The 23,247-nt window shown below is 41.1% G+C and overlaps 2 protein-coding genes across 4 annotated transcripts in view; one reads left to right on the forward strand and one right to left on the reverse strand.

Annotated features, from left to right (window-relative positions):
- tmem68 (transmembrane protein 68) overlaps positions 1 to 12,978 on the forward strand; it is a 42,310-nt gene extending 29,332 nt beyond the window's left edge. For 2 of the 3 annotated variants that reach the window (XM_061840429.1, XM_061840428.1), the window contains exons 6-9: positions 80 to 273; positions 7,041 to 7,101; positions 9,962 to 10,101; positions 10,195 to 12,978. In XM_061840429.1, coding sequence (XP_061696413.1) covers positions 80 to 273; positions 7,041 to 7,101; positions 9,962 to 10,101; positions 10,195 to 10,299 — 500 coding nt within the window. In that variant the 3' untranslated portion in view covers positions 10,300 to 12,978. Of the gene's footprint in view, positions 1 to 79; positions 274 to 6,758; positions 6,944 to 7,040; positions 7,102 to 9,961; positions 10,102 to 10,194 lie in introns of those variants that run through there. The other variant, XR_009797915.1, reaches the window with a different exon arrangement.
- A 5,817-nt stretch (positions 12,979 to 18,795) lies between these two features.
- The window catches only part of xkr4 (XK related 4), a 64,729-nt gene continuing 60,277 nt past the window's right edge, over positions 18,796 to 23,247 (reverse strand). The window contains exon 5 of the mRNA XM_061839243.1: positions 18,796 to 18,896. Within this exon, the coding sequence (XP_061695227.1) occupies positions 18,870 to 18,896 (27 nt within the window). The 3' untranslated portion in view covers positions 18,796 to 18,869. The remainder of the gene's footprint in view (positions 18,897 to 23,247) is intronic.

Below are 23,247 nucleotides of genomic sequence, written 5' to 3' on the forward strand. Positions count from 1 at the left end.
CTGTAATCCTTTCCATTATTTCATCTCTTCTGTTTTTTCGTTATGCTTTGAAATATTCTATTGCCTTTCGTTCCTTCAGGTTTCAAGTTACTGTTGGAGGTGTTCAGTGTGATGCATGGTCCCCAGGAAGACTGTGTACAGGCACTGAAAAATGGCCACCTGCTGGGGATCTCCCCTGGAGGTGTGAGGGAGGCTTTGTTCAGTGATGAGACATATCCTCTTCTTTGGGGAAAACGTAAGGGCTTTGCCCAGGTTGCCATTGACTCTAAGGTGGTACGTAATTGTCCTTAAATCATCAAAACCGCTTTCATCTTAATCTAAGGTTTTCCACATGTGACATATTTTCCTTACGTTCACATTTCATAATATATACAGTAATCCCTTTTTTTTCGCGGTTAATTGGTACCAGAACCACCCGCAAAAAGTGAAAAACTGTGAAGTAATGGGGTATGTATGTTTGTAGTTACCAGAATGTTTAAAATATGTAAACAGTATTTGTGCTTTGTATATTTAAAGCAAAAAAGGTATTTAGTTAAATCTTTAATGATAAAACCTTATGAATATAATATATACAGTATTATAAATGTATAATATGAATATAAATTATAAAACACTTACTGTTTTATATTACTGTAGTTGCCATTCATCACTCAGAGACTTCTGCTGGAGGTGGCGTGTGGGTACCAGAATATTTAATCAACAGGACAGCTTTGCCCACTTGAGAAAAAAAACACTATAAGTGTCTAGTTAAACAATAACAATAAAATGAGATTTTTATTGCAGTACAGAAAATCATAAACAAAGCAAACGCGTGATGTCTTCTCATGTCACACTGAATGCTCGTGATGCACAATTGTGACGCAATGTCTGGTGCTCCGCTGATACAACACTTCCGTTTTGCTGGTTTGGTGCTCCCCCTTGACAAGACAAACCTTTGCTCGCAAGGAGAACACGGGATGTGTCTCTCTCACCATCTCCAGCCTGTTTTGGCCACAACTCCAGGAATTATCTTTTTTTATTTCCTTAGGGCGGTCCAAAACGCAACGCACATAGCAAATGTGATAAATGAGGCAACTATAAGCAAACACGAGTCAATGTAACCATATCAAGCAAAACATAAAAGCATTCAAATCAAAACAAGAGAGCAAATATGACATAACTTTAAGTACAATTAATCCATTTAATACAACACTCTGTACATGGACATAAACCCGTCAACACAATTGCTAAAGCTTGTACCATATTGTCATACGCTTTTTTAATTTTTCAAACCAACCTTTCCTTGGCAAAAAGCCTCATCCTCGAGGGGGTGAATCCCTCATTGCAGCTTGAGGTTCATCGTCACACATTTCGCTTCCTTATTAAAAGTGGTTGAAGCAGTTTTAACGATGTTTACCACATCATTCTTTATGTAGCCCACCGGTGATTCATTCACGCCATAATGGCGCCACAAAAGCGTAACTTCTGCCATCTTAGATCATATCCAAAAGTTTAACTTTATCACCAATCCATCAGCTTCTTCGTCCTCATTTACGGGGCCGTTTTTCTGCTATCCACAAAAGCGAATGTAGCTCCCACCTCTTCCTTAGTCACCGGGGCATTTTTCTGAAATCTGCTGCCCACAAAACGAATTCACTCTCTTTTCAAACAATCCTCTTATTTTGGATCTTCCACTTCAGGTTGGGTGCTTCGGCATCAGGTTTAAGATTAACCAGAGCTCTTTGGATCCATTTTGAACTAGAGAAGTGTTCACGCACACACGGACAGTGTAGGAAATGGCGGAGAGGAAGGAGGAGGCAGGGAAAGAGAGACTTGATGGGTGGAGCTTCGATGATGCAGCCAATCCTCTCCAAAAATCCGATCTGGCTTTTTTTTTTTGGGGGGGGGGGGGGTTGAAAATAAAACACAATGCACTGAACCATGATAGGTGAAGTGCGAAGTAGAGTGGGAATACTGTATACCTGTCATAAGGATATTAGTGATGAAATGCCTAAATTGAAAATGTTTTGACTATATCATTGGGGACAAAAGAAGCTTATGTTTGAAGCAGTCCTCATCAAATATGAGGTCTGCTTCATGATTTTGCTTGCAAGTTTTACCAAATAATGTCTGTTAATTGGTAAAATTAACAGATGTTAGTTTAGATTTTACATACGTGACAAATCACAAATCAGTAGTCTGACGGTGGACTAGCAATGTGTGAGCTCATTGCAATGAACCATTTATCCAGTATTGCAAACATGGCAAATATTTTCATTAATTAAAACCATGACTGTTGTAAAGTATATTGGCATTTGGGTAAAACAAAATTTATTTGATGGATAGATTTGTTGAAGCAGCGACACTTTGCTGCTAGTTTAGCGTGATTTGATGCTCAGCGTTGTAGATCAAGCTATTTTGTCTCATAAAGTGCACCATGTCGCTTTTTATATGTATTCAATTTATGAAATGAACCTTTTATCAGTCTCATAATCTAAAGGTTGTTAAATTTTATGAACTAGTAATTAAAAATGAAATAATACATAATTTCCAGATGACAATGGTTTACTTAAACTCAAAACACACACAAAACACAAACAAGAGTGGAATTTTATACAATATTTATTGAAATCTATGAGGGATCTTTTTGGAAACACCAAGTGGCTAACTACAGGGAAAAAAAATAACAGTAATACTGGCGATGGAGGATAGGCACACAAAAAGTGAAATAAGGACATTGTGCGCTGCTGGGCTGAAAATGTGAGAGCATTTCATGCGTTGAGTCAGGGCAAGAGAGATCAAATTTGGGATTTTATGTGACAAGCCATTCATTTTCTGAGCCACTTATCCTGACAAGGGTCACTGGATTGCTGGTGCCTATCCCAGCTAAATTCGACCAGGAGGTAGAGTACACCATGAACCGGTTGCCACCCAGGCATAGAAACAAACAAACATTTGCAATCACATCCACACCTATGGGCAATTCATAGTCTTAAAGTAACTTACCATGCATGTCTTTGGGTTGTGGGAGGAAAGCGGAGTCGTGCACTTGGACACAGATGAGTCCAATGTGCCTGGTATGAAATTTGACCACTTTTATGGTAACACACAGCACATCAGTGCCCAATACAGAACATGACATGCTTCATACTGTACGCTGAATCCTAAAGAGGCATGATCTACAGTATTCCTTAATTACTTTAAACATTAATTTTTTACTGCTGTATTAACTCCATAAGCAGACATAGAATACTATAACTATTATACTCTATATCATCCATCCATTTTTTTTAGCCACTGGTTACCAGCCAATCACAGGGCACATAGAGACAGACAACAGTCTCACTCACAATCACACCAAAGGGCAATTTAGAGTCTCCAATAAATTCATGGTTTTTTTTAATGCAGCCCTATGGGGGCACAAACCAGTGCAATCTGTAGGCCGGTCCCAAGCCCGGATAAATGCAGAGGGTTGCGTCAGGAAGGGCATCCGGCGTAAAAACTGTGCCAAACAAATATGAGCGTTCATCTAAAGAATCCCATACCGGATCGGTCGTGGCCCGGGTTAACAACGCCCGCCCCCGGCACTGCTAACCTGCAGGGCGTCGGTGGAAATTCAGCTACTGTGGGTCGAAGACAAAGAAGAGGAGGAAACCGGATCCAGCGTCAGAAGAAAAAGAGGAATGCACAGAGCCTACAACTGAGTGTAGGGACTTTGAATGTTGGGACTATGACAGGAAAAGCACAGGAGTTGGTTGACATGATGATTAGGAGAAAGGTTGATATTCTGTGCATCCAAGAGAGCAGGTGGAAAGTTAGTAAGGCTAGAAGTTTGGGAGCAGGGTTTAAATTATTCTACTACGGAGTAGATGGGAAGAGAAATGGAGTAGGGGTTATTTTAAAGGAAGAGCTGGCTAAGAATGTCTTGGAGGTGAAAAGAGTATCAGATCGAGTGATGAGACTAAAATTTGAAATTGAGGGTGTTATGTATAATGTGGTTAGCGGCTATGCACCACAGGTAGGATGTGACCTAGAGTTGAAAGAGAAATTCTGGAAGGAACTAGATGAAGTAGTTCTGAGCATCCCAGACAGGGAGAGAGTTGTGATTGGTGCAGATTGTAATGGACATATTGGTAAAGGAAACAGGGGCGATGAAGAAGTGATGGGTAAGTACGGCATCCAGGAAAGGAACTATGAAGGGCAGATGGTGGTGGACTTTGCAAAAAGGATGGAGATGGCTGTAGTGAACACTTATTTCCAGAAGAGGGAGGAACATATAATGACCTACAAGAGCGGAGGTAGAACCACGCAGGTAGATTATATTTTGTGCAGACGATGTAATCTGAAGGAGGTTACTGACTGTAAAGTAGTGGTAGGGGAGAGTGTAGCTCGACAGCATAGGATGGTAGTATGTAGGATGATTCTGGTGGTGGGTAGGAAGATTAAGAAGACAAAGGTAGAGCAGAGAACCATGTGGTGGAAGCTGAGAAAGGAAGAATGTTGTGCGGCCTTCCGGAAAGAGGTGAGACAGGCTCTCGATGGACAACCGAAGCTCCCGGAAGACTGGACGACGACAGCCAAGGTGATCAGAGAGACAGGCAGGAGAGTACTTGGTGTGTCATCTGGTAGGAAAGGGGAGAAGGAGACTTGGTGGTGGAACCCCAAAATACAGGGAGTTATACAAGGAAAGAGATTAGCGAAGAAGAAGTGGGATACTGAGAGGACGGAGGAGAGGCGAAAGGAGTACATCGAGATGCGACGTAGGGCAAAGGTAGAGGTGGCAAAGGCTAAACAAGAGGCATATGAAGACATGTACACCAGGTTGGACACGAAAGAAGGAGAAAAGGATCTCTACAGGTTGGCCAGACAGAGGGATAGAGATGGGAAGGATGTGCAGAAGGTTAGGGTGATTAAGGATAGAGATGGAAATGTGTTGACTGGTGCCGGTAGTGTGCTAAATAGATGGAAAGAATACTTTGAGAAGTTGATGAATGAAGAAAATGAGAGAGAAGGAAGAGTTGAAGAGGCAAGAGTGAAGGACCAGGAAGTGGAAATGATTACGAAGGGGGAAGTCAGAAAGGCACTACAAAGGATGAAAAATGGAAAGGCAGTTGGTCCTGATGACATACCGGTAGAGGTATGGAAGCAATTTGGAGAGATGGCTGTGGAGTTTTTGACCAACTTATTCAACAGAATACTAGCGGGCGAAAAGATGCCTGAAGAATGGAGGAAAAGTGTTCTAGTTCCCATTTTTAAGAACAAAGGGGATGTTCAGAGCTGTGGGAACTATAGAGGAATAAAGTTGATGAGCCACACAATGAAGTTATGGAAAGAGTAGTGGAGGCTAGACTCAGGACAGAAGTAAGTATCTGCGAGCAACAGTATGGTTTCATGCCTAGAAAGAGTACCACAGATGCATTATTTGCCTTGAGGATGCTCGTGGAAAAGTACAGAGAAGGTCAGAAGGAGCTACATTGTGTCTTTGTGGATCTAGAGAAAGCCTATGACAGAGTACCAAGAGAGGAACTGTGGTACTGCATGCGTAAGTCTGGTGTGGCAGAGAAGTATGTTAAAATAGTACAGGACATTTATGATGGCAGCAGAACAATGGTGAGGTGTGCCTTAGGTGTGACAGAGGAATTTAAGGTGGAGGTGGGACTGCATCAGGGATCAGCTCTGAGCCCCTTCCTGTTTGCAGTGGTAATGGATAGGCTGACAGATGAGGTTAGACTGGAATCCCCTTGGACCATGATGTTCGCAGATGATATTGTGATATGCAGTGAAAGCAGGGAGCACGCAGAGGAACAATTGGAAAGATGGAGACATGCACTGGAAAGGAGAGGAATGAAGATTAGCCGAAGTAAAACAGAATATTTGCGCGTGAATGAGAAAAGTGGAGGGGGAAGAGTGAGGCTACAGGGAGAAGAGATAGTGACAGTGGATGACTTCAAATATTTAGGGTCAACAATCCAGAGCAATGGTGAGTGTGGTAAGGAAGTGAAGAAACGGGTCCAAGCAGGTTGGAACAGCTGGCGAAAGGTGTCTGGTGTGTTATGTGACAGAAGAGTGTCTGCTAGGATGAAGGGCAAAGTTTACAAAACAGTGGTGAGGCCGGCCATGATGTACGGATTAGAGACGGTGGCACTGAAGAAACAACAGGAAGCTGAACTGGAGGTGGCAGAAATGAAGATGTTGAGGTTCTCGCTCGGAGTGACCAGGTTGGATAGGATTAGAAATGAGCTCATTCGAGGGACAGCCAAAGCTGGATGTTTTGGAGACAAGATTCGAGAGAGCAGACTTCGATGGTTTGGACATGTTCATATATATATATATATATATATAAAACCTACAGTAACCGCTGGAATAAAGAGACAAGGAAACATCTTTCAAATACTTATGAGGAGAACAGGATTGACTGACCAGTTACAATCTCCAACCCCATTCTGAATCAGCCTCTGCATTCTCCCCTTTTTTTATTTTCCGAAAGCGCACAAGGTCAAAAGGGAGGGGGGAACAAGCAAGATGGCAAGGCACATTCTTTGATCACGATGTGCAGGAAACCAGGAAGCAGCTCCTTCTCTGATGGTCGAGGCGTGTCTGCTGAGTGTGGGCCACACATGCTTGTTCGCGCAAAGACTCTCCGAATCAAGGATAATACTTTGGCTTTATAGCAAATGCTTGATAAATATGTTCACTTGATAATTATGTTCACAATAATTCTAAAAGGGCCCTTCTCAAATTCTAATATTTTTGCTATATTTACCCACTTTGCTCTACAGCTGCGCTACCGTACCGTCCTCTCTAACATCAACTTGAAAAATAACATTGTTTTGGTATTTTGGCAACATGTAACTACAAACTACTCAATTGTACATGGAAAGCTTTACTGGATGACTGCACCCCATACCTTTCAAGTGTCTTTCATACATGGTATTCTAAGAGATCTCAACACAATAAGATAAAAGTAGGTACATATTGACAAGCTCAAAATTGTACAATAAATATACATATTATTGTATTTCAACTTCCTAACCCATACTTTAATATACATTTTCTTTCAGGCCATAATTCCAATGTTTACTCAAAATGTCCGAGAAGGCTTCAGATCTTTGGGAACACTGAGTAAGTGCTGATTAAATTGTCTGGCCAGAGTTGTTTCTCAATAGTTTTTTTTTTTTATCCTTCATCAAATATTTATTTCACATCTCTTCACAATTCACGTCAGTTCACTTTCAGCTATTTATCTAACAACACTGGAATACATACTTCCATTGGACAGTAATGCTAGAGTGGATTTTATCGTGTAATTTTTATTTGGGTCATAACACAATAGTTTATGTAAAATACTGCAAATAATAAAGATAATCACATTGTTGGTGAGTAAGTAAGGTTGCTTAATTAACTTTTGTGGATAGATAACGGTCCCCTCCAAAAGTATTGCAACCAAAGGTCAATCCTTTTGTTTTTTGCTATATAGTGAAGACATTTAGGTTTCAGATCAAAAGATGAGTGAGACAAAAGTTAAGAATTTCTGTTTTTATATCATGGTATTTTCCGTAATTTCTCATGTATAATGCGCACCATTGTATAAATACGTACTTCCAAAGTTTTAAACACCTCCTACTATGTATACTTTATTTTTACAATGCATGATTTTTCTTCCACCCATCTCATTAAAACATGAAGTTTGATCTGTATTTTGTTAGTTTTTTAAATTAGTCTGAAGCTAAGCCCTTTATTTTAACACAATCCTTTTTTTTTTTTTTTAATTTGAATCCGCAGCCTGACTTTTATTTCTTATATGAGTAAAAACACAGTTGTGCTCATGTTTGATTACCTTGTAAAATTGGTACAATTCTTTAGGGAAAACATGAAGGGCCAGGCCAAACACATTTACAGTGTCATTTAATTTCATTGGGATTCAAATTAAACTATCTGGAATTACAGAAACAAATTCTGCAAGGGTATGTAAACATATGAGCACAACTTTACATATATGAAGTCATACGCACCCCTGTCTTATTGGAATGAAAGAGTAGGCTACGCCTTTTTCATAACCACTAGGTGTTGGTTGTATCATAGAATGAAAGTTTACACCTTTCTCAAAACCTCTAGGTGGCAGTGGTACATTAAAATGAATACGTACCCTTTTTGAGAACCACTTGATAGCAGCATACATTTATTCAATGGGGAAGTTCTTTTCACTTTCCTCTACACCTACATATGTTTAATGCACACCGTTGACTTTTTTTTTTTTGAGGCAGGGGCGGGGATGCACATTATAGATGAGAAATTACAGCACATCTTAATGTGTTAACTCAAGATAGAGCACCTTTTGTTTAAAGCCACGCATTTTTCAAGTAAGCAAATATATTGTAACATGTGATTGATGGGTGTGTCTAGTTGTTCAGATATTGCCTTTTATGTTTATTGCTTGAACAATAGGTTTTGTATTTGGATTTGCGTTTTACCTGTGAAAACTGCATTTTCTGTTACTCTAACATGAAAACCAGAGAGCTGTAATTGGGAGAAAAGCAAATTATTTTGAAGATGAGAAAAGAGTCGAAATCGAATTTTATGGAGTGATGAGAGCAAGATTAGCATCTACCAAAGTGATATAAAGGCCAAAATCTGGAAAAGGTAACTATCCTAATGATCCAAAATACACAAGCTCATCTGTGAAGCATGATGGGGGGGGAATGTGATGGTTTAGACTTGATTGGGTGCTTCTGGAACAGGCCCACGAGTCTTTATTGCTCTAAGTCATGATGGTAGCAGGAGAATGAATTATGAAGTCAAAAGAAACGGTTTGTCTGGCAATTTACAGAAAATGGATCCAAACTAATAGTGAGAAACTTCATCATGCAACAAGACAATGACCCAAAATACACTCCCAACACAACAAAAGACTTCACGAGGTGGAAAAATTGGAAAGTCTTAGACTGCCCAGTTCAATGATCAGACCTTAAACCAACAGAGGGTGCAAGAGGAGACTGAAGGGAGAACCCTCCAGGAAAAAAGAAAGCAACGGCCTACAGCAAAAGCCTGGAAAATGAAGAATTAATAGTCTGGTGATGTCAATATGTCCCACTCTTAGTACAGCGCAGTTAGAGTGAAGAAAATAAGTATTTGAACATCCGGCTATATTGCATGTTCTCCCACTTACAAATCATGGAGGGGTCTGAATTTCATCGTAGGTGCATGTCCACTATGAGAGAGAGAGAGAGAATCTAAAAAGAAAAATCTAGAAATCACAATGTATAATTTTTCAATGATTTGTGTGATACAGCTGCAAATAAGTATTTGAACAACTGAGGAAACCAATGTTAATATTTGGTACAGTAGCCTTTATTTGCAATTATTGAGGGCAAACGTGTCGTGTAGTTGTTCACCAGGTTTGCACACAATGCAGGAGGAATTTTGGCCCACTCCTCCACACAGATCTTTTCTAGATCAGACAGGTTTCTGGGCTGTCACTGAGAAACACGGAGTTTCAGCTCCATCCAAAGATTTTCTATTGGGTTTGGGTCTGGAGACTGGCTAGGCCACGCCAGAACCTTGATATGCTTCTTACGGAGCCACTCCTTGGTTTTCCAGGCTGTGTGCTTGGTTGGGGTCATTGTCATGTTGAAAGACCCCTCCGTGATTTCTAAGTTGGAGAACTTGCAATATAGCAGGGTGTTCAAATACTTTTATTGCAAGTAATGTTTATATAAGTATTAAATGTTTATTTAATAATGCCTGTTAAAATACCTTTACTCACTTGGGTGGTTATGAATACCATAAAATAAAAGCTGGAATTCTTGTCTCATATTCATCTGTTGATCTGAAACCCAAATCTTCATTACACAACAAAAACAAAGAAATTGACCTTGCTGTTCCAATACTTTTAGAGGAGACTGTGTGGAAAAACACACATTGTGTGTGTGTCTATATATAATGTAGACGACAGTGTTTTGACTCCCTTTGTCTTCCCTGCTAGGATTTTTCCGTTGGCTGTATGAGACATTTCGTCTTCCTATAGTTCCTGTTTATGGTGGATTCCCAGTGAAGTTCCGGACATTCCTTGGCGATCCAATTCCATATGACCCGAACATAACTGCTTCAGAGCTGGCAGAAAAAGTATGCTGATGGCACATCGTTTTAAATGTGTAACTGGCTGAGTGAAGGCAAAGTGCTATGTTGAGACTATATTTTTATCCTATTTCTGTGCAGGTGAAACAGGCTGTCCAGTCCCTCGTAGACAAGCACCAGCAGATTCCAGGGAATGTTCTGAGAGCTCTTCTGGAGAGATTCCACACTAAATATAAAGCTAAATAGCAACAGCACAGAATAAAAATGGGATATATAAATGGGTGTGTCCAAAAGGCAGGCAAGGCTGGGAAAGTGCACTTGACTCCAGGGGGGAAAAAAAACTTGTGAATATTTCACGTATCGTTTTTGACACAAGTTCTAGAACCTTGCTGGCACACATAGTAAACTTAAGACAGTTGTTATGTGCACAGTTTTGGTGAAAAACGCATGACTGGTTCCATCGTCATACACGTTCTCTGTGTTACTAAGATGTGTGTTATTTTTCAGAGAGTTGTTGTTGTAGCCAAATACGATGGTCGTTATTCAGTATCAAGGTCCAGAAAGTGAGCCACATCGGCCGGGGCGGTCCACAGGTGTTCCACCGTCTGCGTGGTCGGTTTTTGAGCACAGTTGAAGAGATGATGCATATCGTGGGGGGCGACGTCACACAACGGCCATTTATCGACGATGTTGTCGAGTGGATGCTGATTGTTGTTGAGCATGTGACACCAGCCCGAACGGAGATGCGATAACGTCGATCTCACGGGCCGGGTAGCCCCCCAACACGATGTTGGGTTTGTTGCCAGCGATCCCAAAATACGGATGGTCAACCCTTTTTTCGGAGAGTCATTTTGTGCATTAACTTGCTTTCTACCTATTCCCAAAGAGAGACATTTTTTAAAAAGTAAAAAAGTTCAAATTGAGTTTTAAGAAAATTAAATTATGTATTTTTTGAAGATTGAAACAGTTCAAGAAGAGTTTAAATATCTTCAAGTCAGTCACTTCACTGCACTCATCATGCGAACACATAATTTATAACTTTGAACACTCTGAGTATGACTTTCCAAATGTTTTACAGCCTTAGATGTTGACACCTATTAATAATTGGCTTCAAATTGTTTTTTTTTTTATTAAGTACCGTATTTTCCGCACTAGGTGCATCATAAGGCTCACCTTCAATGAATGGCCTATTTTAATACTTTTTTCATATACAAGGTGCACCACATCATAAGGCGGATAGAATAGACGCTACAGTAGAGACTGGGGTTGCGTTATGCATCCATTAGATGGAGCTGCGCTAAAGGGAATGTCAACAAAACAGTCAGATAGGTCAGTCAAACATGATTAAATTACAAACCAGCATTCTGACAACTCCATTCTCTCCCGAAATGAATAAAAGGCAGTTTTATTCTTTTCCCCGAGGCAAAGTCAGTGACATATTATTTTCGTGACACTGTTTATCTTTTAACAACAGCAAGGTATAACATGTAGTGCAACATTTATATCACATAGTGGAGGGGAACTTTTCCTCGATTCAGTTAACACATAAAAAAGTCCGATATTGTTATGGTAGATCAAACGTTAGTGCAATCACAATATAGTAAAACTCGATATAGTGCAAAGCAATAACAATTTAGCAATAGCTAAACGTTCAAACAATGTCCATATTCATAATCTGCCCAACCTTGTTCAGCTGTAAACACACAAAAGAAATGTGTAAAACTCACTTTATCAGTTCATTCCTCATCCACAAATCCCTTCAATTCTTCTTCTTCAGTGTCCAAATTGAAGAGTTGGTCAAATAGGGCATCCAACATGCCAGCTCCGTCTCGTCAAAGTCACCATTTATCGAGTCAGTGCCACTGCTGTTTCTGGCTGTTCAGTGACAATTCCTGGCCAACTTTGCTCGGTAGTCTTTTGGCAGTTGCCGTGAAACAATTGTTCGTGTGGGGATGGAGAGATTACATCTTTTCATTAACCGAAAGCACCAAAAAGGATCGCCTCTAATTTCATAGATGTTAAGTCAGTGTGCTGGTGCTGTGGCCTTCGTTCGAAGTAGTTATTGTACTGACACTTCTACTTGCTGCTCTCTGTTCAACAACCCACTGTTTGAGTTTGTCCTCCAACTGTAGCTATCTCGCTTTGTTCCCTCGGAAATTCTGTTGTATATTTGGAATAAACACCTATAAGATTATTGAAATATGTTTTTGACAGATTGACTGTTCATCAAGACGATGGAACTCCACCTATTTTGTGAAATGTTTTCTAGTATGTTAACTGGAATTGGCTGAGACTGCCCCCTTTCTTGTGATTGGTTCCCTTTGTGTCAAAGACCCATTTGTGAGAGCATACGTATTCATGTTGACAGCACTATGTCTTGGGAGCGGAAAGGCAGAGAGTTTGTGATGTAGATAAGCTCAAGAAATTTTGTCCTCTCTCCTGAAAAATAACTCTGGAATGCGGGGATGATTTTAATTCATATTTCATATTTACTGAGGCACCATAAAGACAAAATAACATTCCAAGTACTTTTTATGTACAAATTTTGGTGTAATTGGGACAGTTGTTCCATGACTCTGGGGAACAACTTGAGAATAGACTTTCACTGCCCATAAACCATCAGTGTCCTTGCATAAAACCTAAATATTTGGTTGGTTGTTCCAAACGCTGCAAAAGTGAACCATTTGAAAGGTGTATATTGTGTAATATCAGAATCGGATCTTAATTCGTATCATTCCTAGATCTCGATTGCTTTGAGATATTTAAACAAAATGTACAGATTTTTTTTCTTTCCTTAATCATCCTACATTGTGGTTTAGATCCAGTGTAATTTATTACTTTCCTGTGCATGTAAACATATATTTGCATGTATGTACTAATAATTCTATTGATAATTTCTTTTCACAAAAATGCTTTCAAATTGTACTGCAAACTCGAGTTTTTTTTGTGAAATATTTTAACTTTTTTAAGTGAGTGTTTTATAACTTGAATGGCTACTTTTCATATGTGTACTATGTCTAGCCTGTTAAACTAATTTTAAATGAGACGATCAAAATGGGGCACTTTAAATTTGACTAAAACATTTTTTAAAATGTGTTTTATTTTAATTCCTCCATTTGATTGTTAGGGTTCGTGATTTTCTTTCTTGCTTTAATGGGTGACATTTTTCAACAGCTCCACAATTTGTATAAGTTATTATTTTACTGTTACACATTTTTCCATTAGTTACAACTTGGTCAGGTCAATGTTGGACTCATGCAACAAAATGTCTACACACCTCTTTGAAATTACAGCTCTTATTAAAATTTCAAAATGGAAAATGAAATGAAATATAAATAATTTTTGGAACTTGTAATCCATAATGTGAACTACAATGATCACAATTCAATGAAAACACAAGAGGAGAACGTGCACAAGTGTGCACATCCTCTTACAACCAGGGATGAGGCTTTGTTCTGAATTAAATTATAGCACTTAACTTCATGTTACATGGGAGTTAGCATGCATCTTCGACCATTTAAAGGGCCTCTTATTAACCCCAAAAAAAGTGCAATGTTGTAGCAGGTTTTCACTTTAACAGTGACACCCTCAGTACCGGGTCTCTCCAAGGCTGTGTACTGAGCCCTCTGCTTTACTCTCTGTACACATCTGACTACATACCAGCCTATCCCAGCAACTCCATTATCAAGTTTGCTGATGATACCACCGTGTTCGGGCTCATCTCTAAAGGAGATGTCTGCCTACAGAGACGAGATTGGAAAATTGTCAAGAGTGGTGTTCTGCAAAAAAAACTTACACTGAACAGCAGAAAGACAAAGAAAATCATTCTGGTCTTCCGGAAGTGCGGCGTCGACCCGGTCCCAATGGTCATCAATGGAGAGTGTGTGGACAGGGTTCACTCCTTCAAATTTCCGTGAGTCTACAGTGAAGAAAATAAATATTTGAACATTGAACAACATATATTGCAAGTTTTCCCACTTAGAAATCATGGAGGGGTCTGAAATTTTCATCGTAGGTGCATGTCCACTGAGAGAGATAATCTAAAAGGAAAAATCCAGAAATCACAATGTATTATTATTTTTTTTAGTGATTTATTTGTGTGATACAGCTGCAAATAAGTATTTGAACACCTGACCCTCAAAGATCTGTTAGTCCGCCTTTAAAAGTCCACCTCCATTCCATGTATTATCCATAATCAGATGCACCTGTGTGAGGTTGTTAGCTGCATGAAGACACCTGTCCACCCCATACAATCGGTAAGACTCACACTTGTAACATGGCCAAGACCAAAGAGCTGTCCAAAGACACCAGAGACAAAATTGACTCCACATGGCTGGAAAGGGCGCTGGAGAAATTGCCAAGCAGCTTGGTGAAAAAAGGTCCACTGTTGGAGCAATCATTAGAAAATGGAAGAAGCTAAACATGATGGTCAATCTCAATCAGAGTGGAGCCCCATGCAAGATATCACCTCGTGGGGTCTCAATGATCCTGCTATCACGTCGCGAGGCTTTGAAGAGCGGGCCGACTAGCAACTCTGGAAAAAGCTTCAGAGAATTGGCAAAAGTTGTCGAAAAAAAACACATAAGAAAAGTCAGAAGAAGGCTCTCTGATGGTTAGCAAGTCCTCTCTTGTGTACTTGAGTCCCAAGACACCCGTAAAAAACAAAACACAAACAGTAACAGAAAGCATTCTGGAGGCTACAACACTGTTGGACGTTAGGTAGGGAGATTAAATGACGGCATGCAGTGATGTATGGGTAATTCAGCAAAAAATGTGATATCAGTGAAAACAACCCATACAGTGCCCAAAAAGGTAATTCTGTATTTTAAATATTGGAGGCAACATAACATTAATCTTAAACCGGTTTGGGAGTATCATCATTCATTCAGCAAAGGAACTTTGAGCGACAGATGGTGGTGGACTTCACAAAAATTATGGAATTGGCAGTTGTGAACACTTGTTTCCAGAAGAGACAGGAACATAGAGTGACCTACAAGAGGTAGAAACACGCAGGTGGATTATATTTTGTGAAGCCAGTGTAATCTGAAGGAGGTTACCGATTGTAAGGTAGTGGTGGGGGAGAGTGTATCTTGACGGCATAGGATGGTGGTGTGTAGGATGACTCAGGTTGCGGGTAGGAAGACTAAGAAGACAAAGGTATAGCAGAGAATCAGGTGGTGGAAGTTGAGAAAGGAAGAATGTTGTGTGGCCTTTCGGAAAAAGGTGTGACAGGCTCTAGATAGACAGGAAGAGCACCCAGAAGACTGAAAAACTACTGCCAAGGTATTCAGAGAGGCAGGCAGGAGAGTACTTGGGGTGTCTTCTAGTAGGAGAAGGAGTCTTGACGGTGGAACCTCAAAATACAGGAAGTCATCCAAGGAAAGAGATTAGTAAAGAAGAAGTGGGACATGGAGAGTACTGAGGAGAGGTGAAAGGAATACATTGAGATGCATCGTAGGGCAAAGGTGGAGGTTGCGAAGGCTCAATAAGAGGCATATAACGACATGTACATCAGGTTGGACACAAAAGAAGGGGAAAAGGATCTCTACAGGTTGGCCAGACATAGGGATAGAGATGAAAAGGAGGTGCAGCAAGTACAGGTGATTAAAGCCCAAGTGTCGTCCCTATAAACATTCTAAAGTAGATATTGTAATGAAAAATACATTAACATTATTCACTTCAATGTCCATACGGAAAAATAAATTTGAGCAGAGCACGTTATCCATGCGCAAAGTTGCAGAAGTGTCATTCTATGATATCCAAGTGGTCGCCATATTCGCTGCCTCCTTTGTCCGTGACGTCACCTGGACATTCGCCAATGAAAACACGCGAGGCACCCTAAATATGGAAATTGAACACGTCCCTTCTGACACCAAAGGTCTTTTCGAAAAGGACAACACCACACAAGCGAATGAAGTTACCGGGGCAATATTACACTATTGTTTCGAGCCCTCAGGGCAATATTACACTATTGTTTCGAGCCATATTCAGATGATATGCGATCACGGCCAAACCACATCCCTGTCCGATCCATTTCCGCGGCGGAGATGAACCATCGGGGCTCATCGCAGCCTGCTGGTGTGGCTTATGAAAGAGCCGAGCCGTAGAGGGTTGTTCACAGACACCACAGTACTGAGCAACACAGTCGAGCCGGGGCGCTTTGTGCACGCACGCGACTGAGTGACATATTCTCAGCTGGTTTCTTCAGAGCCGCTCCCGTCGCAAAGCCCGACATGCAGCCTTTGCAGAATCTGTGACTGCCGAACGCGGCGCCTCAGCCGGTGTGGCTGATTTTGGAGCCGAGGAGTGCTGCTTTTAGAGGGTTGTTCACAGCCACCGCAGTAAGCAATGAACACTATCGAGCCGGGGCGCATTACTGCGCGTACGAGGCTGAGTGAGACATTGTTGGCTGGGTTCTTCAGATACCCCGGCGTCCGCGCAGCAGCCCGACGCCGTCTGATGCACACATCGACATATTTCATACGCGGATCTTTTGTTACGTTATGAGAGACCGATTACGTGGTCCGCCCCAAACTATTATTGTTTTTAGTAGCTGAATACACACCTACCTGCGATTTGGAACCCACAAAGCTCTCGTCCTCTGCACCCGTGCACTCCATTTTTCACAATGAACAGGGTCTCTTTCAAACTTATGAAGGATAATTCCATTCTCCCGAGTATTCAAGCAATGTCAAGCAATGCAATGAGCCGGCATTTTGGCTAACACGAAGGAACAACGAGCTACGTTCCCGGAGGTAAATCTAATGGAAACAAACAAGTCCACTTGGGGGCGCCACTGTCCTTTACGTCACTTCCTGCTTCTACTCGAAAAAAAAAAATCCTTCAAGAGGATTTTCATGGCGGGGGTTACAAAAAGCTGTATGTCAGGTTAAAAACTTGACTCTATTAAAAGAAGGCGAACAGACAAGGCTTCAAGTTTTACTTGCTGCAAGGGGAGCGACAGGACTTCCCTGCTTCCAACCAACTCCAACTTGTGTCTCCTTGCAGCTTCCTTTTATTCCGTGAATGACATGATTTTTGTGTGTGTGTGTGTGTGTGTGTGTGTGTGTGTGTGTGCGTGTGTGTCACAACAATTGAAGGCTTGCGACACATAAACTAAGACGTGTCAGACTGTTTGATTGTTTTCATCTGGTAAATTGATTACATCAAGTTAGAGTGATTACATCAAGACTGAGTTTAAAGGTGCAAGCTTGGTGGTGATGTGTAACCCAGTACAGTTTGAACAAAATGAGAACATATGGATGATTATTTAACATTTCCCTCCTGTTTATCATTTTGGAAATACGAGTGGGGACATCAGAAGCTTCCCTCTTGCTGTTGCATTTTCAGAAAGTTCATCATTTACACTCGAGCGGACAAAGGGGCATCGGATGCTTTCTTTTGGCTGTAGCTGTATATAATCAGGGTCTACTTGTTGTAAAAGGGAATAGTTCACAAAAACATTTGACATTGCTCTAGCCATCACGGATTAAAAGCATGGGATTATACACAAAGTGAAAAGGCAAAACAACCCAAGAACAGTAATTAAAGGTCCAAAGAACTTCAACATAACAAAATACCAAGGTCCAGAGGTGAACCAAGACCAAAAATCAAAAATCTGGGGGTGGACATCGTTGCTCATTGCATCTCTCAAATTATATAGGGCTTTTATCGCCACAGAAACGTTGGTGTTTATCTCATCAGGGATATATGTACAGCATGTGGTGTTAATTAGAACGCAAACTCCTCCCATAGATGCTGTGAGTAAATCCAGGGCTATACGATTTTGTAGAACCATTAAACGTATGGCGGCTATTTCCCTATTCTGACCTTCTTCAATTAGGATGGACTGATTAACAAATACTTTGACTCTATAATCAACAGTTTCTAAACGGAGTGTATTTTTAGCAGTGCCAACCCAGGGGAATAGTGGCATAAGGACTTTCTCTCCGTCTGTCCAATGCTTATATTCTTTTGGGATGTCTAAGCCCCAAACTGAATCATGTGGTTCGAATTGAACACTTCGCTTCCTTTTAGGGGTTTTAAACATATGGGTGGTCGATATGATAACTGTGTGATCTGTGACTAAGATAGGGGGGCATGTCCCCGTCCAATTTGCAAGAAGATGAAAATAGGCATAGTCACCACACAACCACCATCCTCCCTCCACCATGCAAGATCCGTTGGAGGTGGATGTATAGTTGAGAGGAGCACCCAACCCATGAACATTCATCTGATTAGATTTCTGATGTGGTAAGGTGCCCATTGGTATATTAACTTTAGTTTGGCTATAACAATTGGGATGTATTGAGTCAACGGGTAGATTCACAATGTGAGGGACAGGGAGACCCATTATAGTAAAGTTAACATTGACCCAGAAGGTTGAATCACAGGAGTTAGCTCTTAGGCCTATTTCCTGGGGGTTGCTGCTGTCGATATGGCTAATAGTAGGATGTTGGTATCCAATTCCAGCATAACTAGCAAAACATTTACCTTGTTGAGCTATCATTGGTTGTGCACGCAGGGTTACCTGAGAAGATGATTTTGGCATGATAGAGCATACGTAACAATTCGATTTATTATGAATGTTTGCTACCATCTACACATATGAGTACCAAGTGTTAGTGTCCATTGCCGGACTTCCACCGCTACTCGACGTTGGACGAAAAGGGGGCCACAGGCTTGCAATGGGACAGGTGTATCCATGTGGGATGCTCTGCTATCTTTATTGCCGTGGGAGTGGTCAGCAGGACCTGGTAAGGACCTTCCCAGCGAGGTGAGGACCAACATTTCCTCTTGATGACCTTTGTCAGGACCTAATCACCATTGGACACCAACGGCACCTGTGAAGAAGGTAGAGAAGGCGGCAGATCATTTGGTTCTTTGACAGTTTTATTTTTTAGCATCTCTTTCATCCAGTCGGCTAAAGTATTTTCTTCTTCCGACTGCTGAACCGGCTGCTCTACCATGGGCAGTCTAAATGTTCTACCGTATACTATTTCAAATGGGGTCAGTCCCTTATCTGTTGGGGTTATTCTCATATAAAGTTTTACTAAATGTTAACATTCTGTCCAAGGTCTCCCTGTATGTTCCATGGTTTTCCTTAATCGAGACTTCACTGTCCCATGAGTTTGTTCCACTAACCCTGCACTGTGTGGGTGATAGGAGCAATGATTTTTCAACCTTATTTCTAGATTTGCAGCTACTTTACTGATTATTTCATTCACAAAGTGCGACCCATTGTCGCTGTAAAGTTTTCTGGGATGCCATGAGAAAGAATAATATATTTACACAAGACCTTTGCAACAGTGATAGCATCAGCACTGGTACATGGAAAAATCTCGACCCATTTAGAGAAGGGAGAGATCACTACTAAACAATATTTGTAATGTTGAACTTTGTTTAACTCAATAAAATCCATGTGTAGAAACCGGAAAGGATGCCTAGCTTGGGGAAACTGCCCTCTCTTCGGTCTGCAGTTTCGTTGAGTATTGTGTTTGCAGCAAATAACACATGATCTACAAACATTTTTTGAATAAGAATTGAATCCAAAGATATGAAAATGTCTGTGTACAATAGCTACCATCCCTCCTGTTGAGACATGGGAAGGCCCATGACTCAAAATTGCTGCTGTTTTAAACAATTTTTTTGGTAATACAGGTTTACCATTAATTATGTAAATGTTATCTTTTAATTCAGCTTTTTCTGTAAGCCATAACTGGATTTCACTTTGAGGAGCATGTTTTTGCATGTCTTGTAGAACTGATAAATCAATAGGGGGTTTGGGGGCGTGTGACTGTGTCAGAATCTGTGTGCCATATTTTCTTGTTGCTGCCTCCTTGGCAATTTTATCAGCGAACGCGTTTCCCAGGGAGACAGCATCCTGTTTTGAGGTGTGTGCTGTGCATTTACATAACGCCAATCGAGTAGGGAGAAGTACAGGATCTAATAGTTGTGAAAGTAAAGTTTTGTTTACCAGTAGATGTCAACATTCCTCTACGCTGCCATTGGGCTGCGCAGTAATGTACAGTAGAGAAGGCCTATTGGCTATCGGTGTAAACGGTGAGACAACGTCCTTGTGCCAATTTATATGCTTGAGTAAGAGCCAGTACTTCTGCAGCTTGTGCTAAGTATGTGGGTGGGAGCTGTCCCGCCTGAATAACATCTGTGCTTGAAACAATCGCGTATCCTGTTAAAGTTTTCCCGTGAATATCTTTAAAGCAAGAGCCATCCACACACAAAAGTTCTCCCTCGTTCAATGGCGTATCCTTTAAATGATGCCGGGGCTTGTAATCTTGCTCTGTTAGCGCTTGACAATTATGTGGAGAACCATCATTATTGGTAGGAATTAAAGTGGACGAGTTTAAATTAGTACATCGTTTAACCATTAGCTGGGGTTGTGATAATAGAGTAGAGACCAAAGACAAGTGTCTGGCGGGTGAAAGAAAATTCATTTTGGTTTGCAGCAGCAGTACTTCAACTTCATGGGGAACCAACAGTGTCAAAGGATGGAATAAAATTAATTCCGCAGAGGCTTGTACTGCAAGAGATGCGGCACAAACAGCACGAACGCAAGGAGGTAGTGCGCATGAAACTGGATCAAGACGTTTAGAGTAAAAAGCCACAGGTCTCATTCTATCACCATGTTTCTGTGATAAGAGTGATGTCATATAACAGCCTTTGCAGTCTACTGTTTGTGTAAAGGATTTAAAATAATCTGGGAGATTTAACACTGTGGAGTCCGTCATGATTTGCTTAATTTGGGTGAATGCATTTTCAGCTTCAGTTGACCAAGAGAATTTATCTGCCATGGCTAAAGGGGTAGTGTACATCAAGTCTAACAGTGGTTGAGTTATTTCTGCATAGTTTGGGACCCAGAGTCTACAGTAGTTGCACAAGCCCAAAAACTCCATCAATTGCTTTTTGGTTTGTGGTTTCGGAGCAGTTAGTATCGCTTCTTTCCTATCTTCACTCATACGCTTCCCATCTCCACTGATCAGATGGCCTAGGAATTTCACTTCTCTCTGAACATATTGTAGTTTCTGCAGTGAGACTTTGTTTCCTGTTTTTGCTAAATGTCTAAGTAATTCAAGGGAAGTTTCTTTACAATGGTCTTCTGTGTCTGCTGATACAAGGATGTCATCCACATACACAAGCAATTGCGAGTGTGGGGGCACGGTGAAGCCTGCTAAACAGTTCTGGATTGCTGCAGAGAAAATAGTGGGGCTATCACAGAACCCCTAGGGTAGACGAGTGTAAGGGTACTTCTTGCTGTGGTATGTGAAACCAAACCACACGCGTGATTCTGGGGCTACAGGGATGGAGAAAAGAGCATTTCTCAAGTCCACTACAGTGAAAAACTTCTGATTTGGTTTTAAGTGGTTCAGGAGAGTGTGTGGGTCTGGCACATTTGGGGCCCTGCTTTCCACAGCTGAATTTACTGCTCTTAGGTCCTGTACTAATCTCCAACTGCCGTCTGCTTTTTGTACTGGAAAAATAGGTGTATTACACATAGCGTTTGGGTCTTCAATGAGAATGCCTGCCTGAATCATTTCTTTTATGACTTTACCTATGCCTTCAATTGCATCTGGTTTTAGGGGATATTGCTTAATCCTGGGTTGGTAATCATTTTTGGGCTTTATAAATACGGGGGTAGCTGTTGTCATTAGACCTACATCAGTTTTCCATTGTGACCACAAGTGTGTTGGTAAGGTTTCTCGATCTGAGTGCATTGGTGCTGTCATTACTAATCATGTGTCATCTGATTCATTGAGATGTGATTGTGGAGTGAGATGGATTACCCACCCCATGTGCTTTCAGTACATTGTACCACTGAGATCAATGTCCCACCCATCGCCTGTAGTTTTACAAGTTGTAATTCTCTCTCCCTTTGATACAACATGACCAATTTCTTCCCTAGATTGATACTTTGCCTTGGTGAGGGACATGTGGGGTTCTGTTCTTCCTCTGGAAACTTCCTGCACCTTTTCAGGAACTAAGACACTGCACCCAGAATTGCCATTTTTATCTACATAGAGCATTTTAAGAGTTACTCTTTGCGGTCCGAGTTTGTGTATTCGCTAGTCATAAGGTGGATCTGGTCCAGGTGACATTTTATACCTGAGTGTAACATGAAGATCGTTAGGATTATGCATGTCGTAAGGAGCGTTTAGATGAACCTGAACTAGATTTAGTAGTTCAGTTGAGGCTTCAGTTACTTCATTTTGGGGCAGGTCTAAGGTCCAGTAGTAATGGGGAAATCCATAACTCTCCTGGATGAGAATTTGTTGATCTGTAGTAGCCACCATTCCGTGGCTGGTGAAATCACAGATACATTAAGTAATTGCATCAGGTCTCTTCCTAGCAGATTTTTGGGGCAATGGGGTGCGTACACAACTGTACATTCGACTTCTCTAGAGTGTTCCTGAGCTTTGAACCATAATGGTGTTGTCACAGGCTGTGCATTTATCTGTCCGTTAGCTGATTTTACAAAAACTTTCTCTGAGGATAAAGTTAGTCCAGGAACTTTCACTTTTAGTACAGATTTATCTGCTCCTGTATCGCATAAAAATGAAACAGATTGGCCATTTACCAGTAGAGAAAGCATTGGCTTGAGCTGAGTAGATGAATCGTTGAACAGTATTTCTGCATTCGTTGTGTCTATTGTGCAGATGGCCTCTACTGCATGTAGCTTCTGCACTTCCTGGCATCATCCTTGTGTGGGGTTGTGCGCAGGGGGTTTTTCGTATTCAGCTGGGTAGCCTCTGCCTGATTTGCAATCTCGAGCTATATGTCCCAGTTCGCCGCACTTCCAACACTCTGTGTATCTTCTTGTGTTTGACTGACCCCACCTACGTCCTCGCATCTGTCCATGTCCTCTATCCCTTCCTCTATGCCCTGAAGGGCCTATGTAGAGTACTCCAGTTTCCGTTGGTTCATTTAAGAAGAATGTATTTACTGGTACAGTAGTTTTCTTTTTCTTAGTTAGTATCTGAGCATGCTAAGCCCAGTTCATACACTCAGTTAGTGGGCATGTTGCATGATTAACATTATGTTTTCTGATAAAATCCGACAACTTTGGTTCAAGGCCTGACATAAGGGCTTGTTTGAGCTGTCTCTGATAGGGGTTGTTATCGTCCCCATCTTCTGTCATTCCGCTGTGTTTCTTGAAGGTCTCTTCTAATCTATGCCTAT

The sequence above is a fragment of the Syngnathoides biaculeatus genome, chromosome 13 (assembly GCF_019802595.1).
Source record: "Syngnathoides biaculeatus isolate LvHL_M chromosome 13, ASM1980259v1, whole genome shotgun sequence".
Classification (NCBI taxonomy): Eukaryota; Metazoa; Chordata; class Actinopteri; order Syngnathiformes; family Syngnathidae; genus Syngnathoides; species Syngnathoides biaculeatus.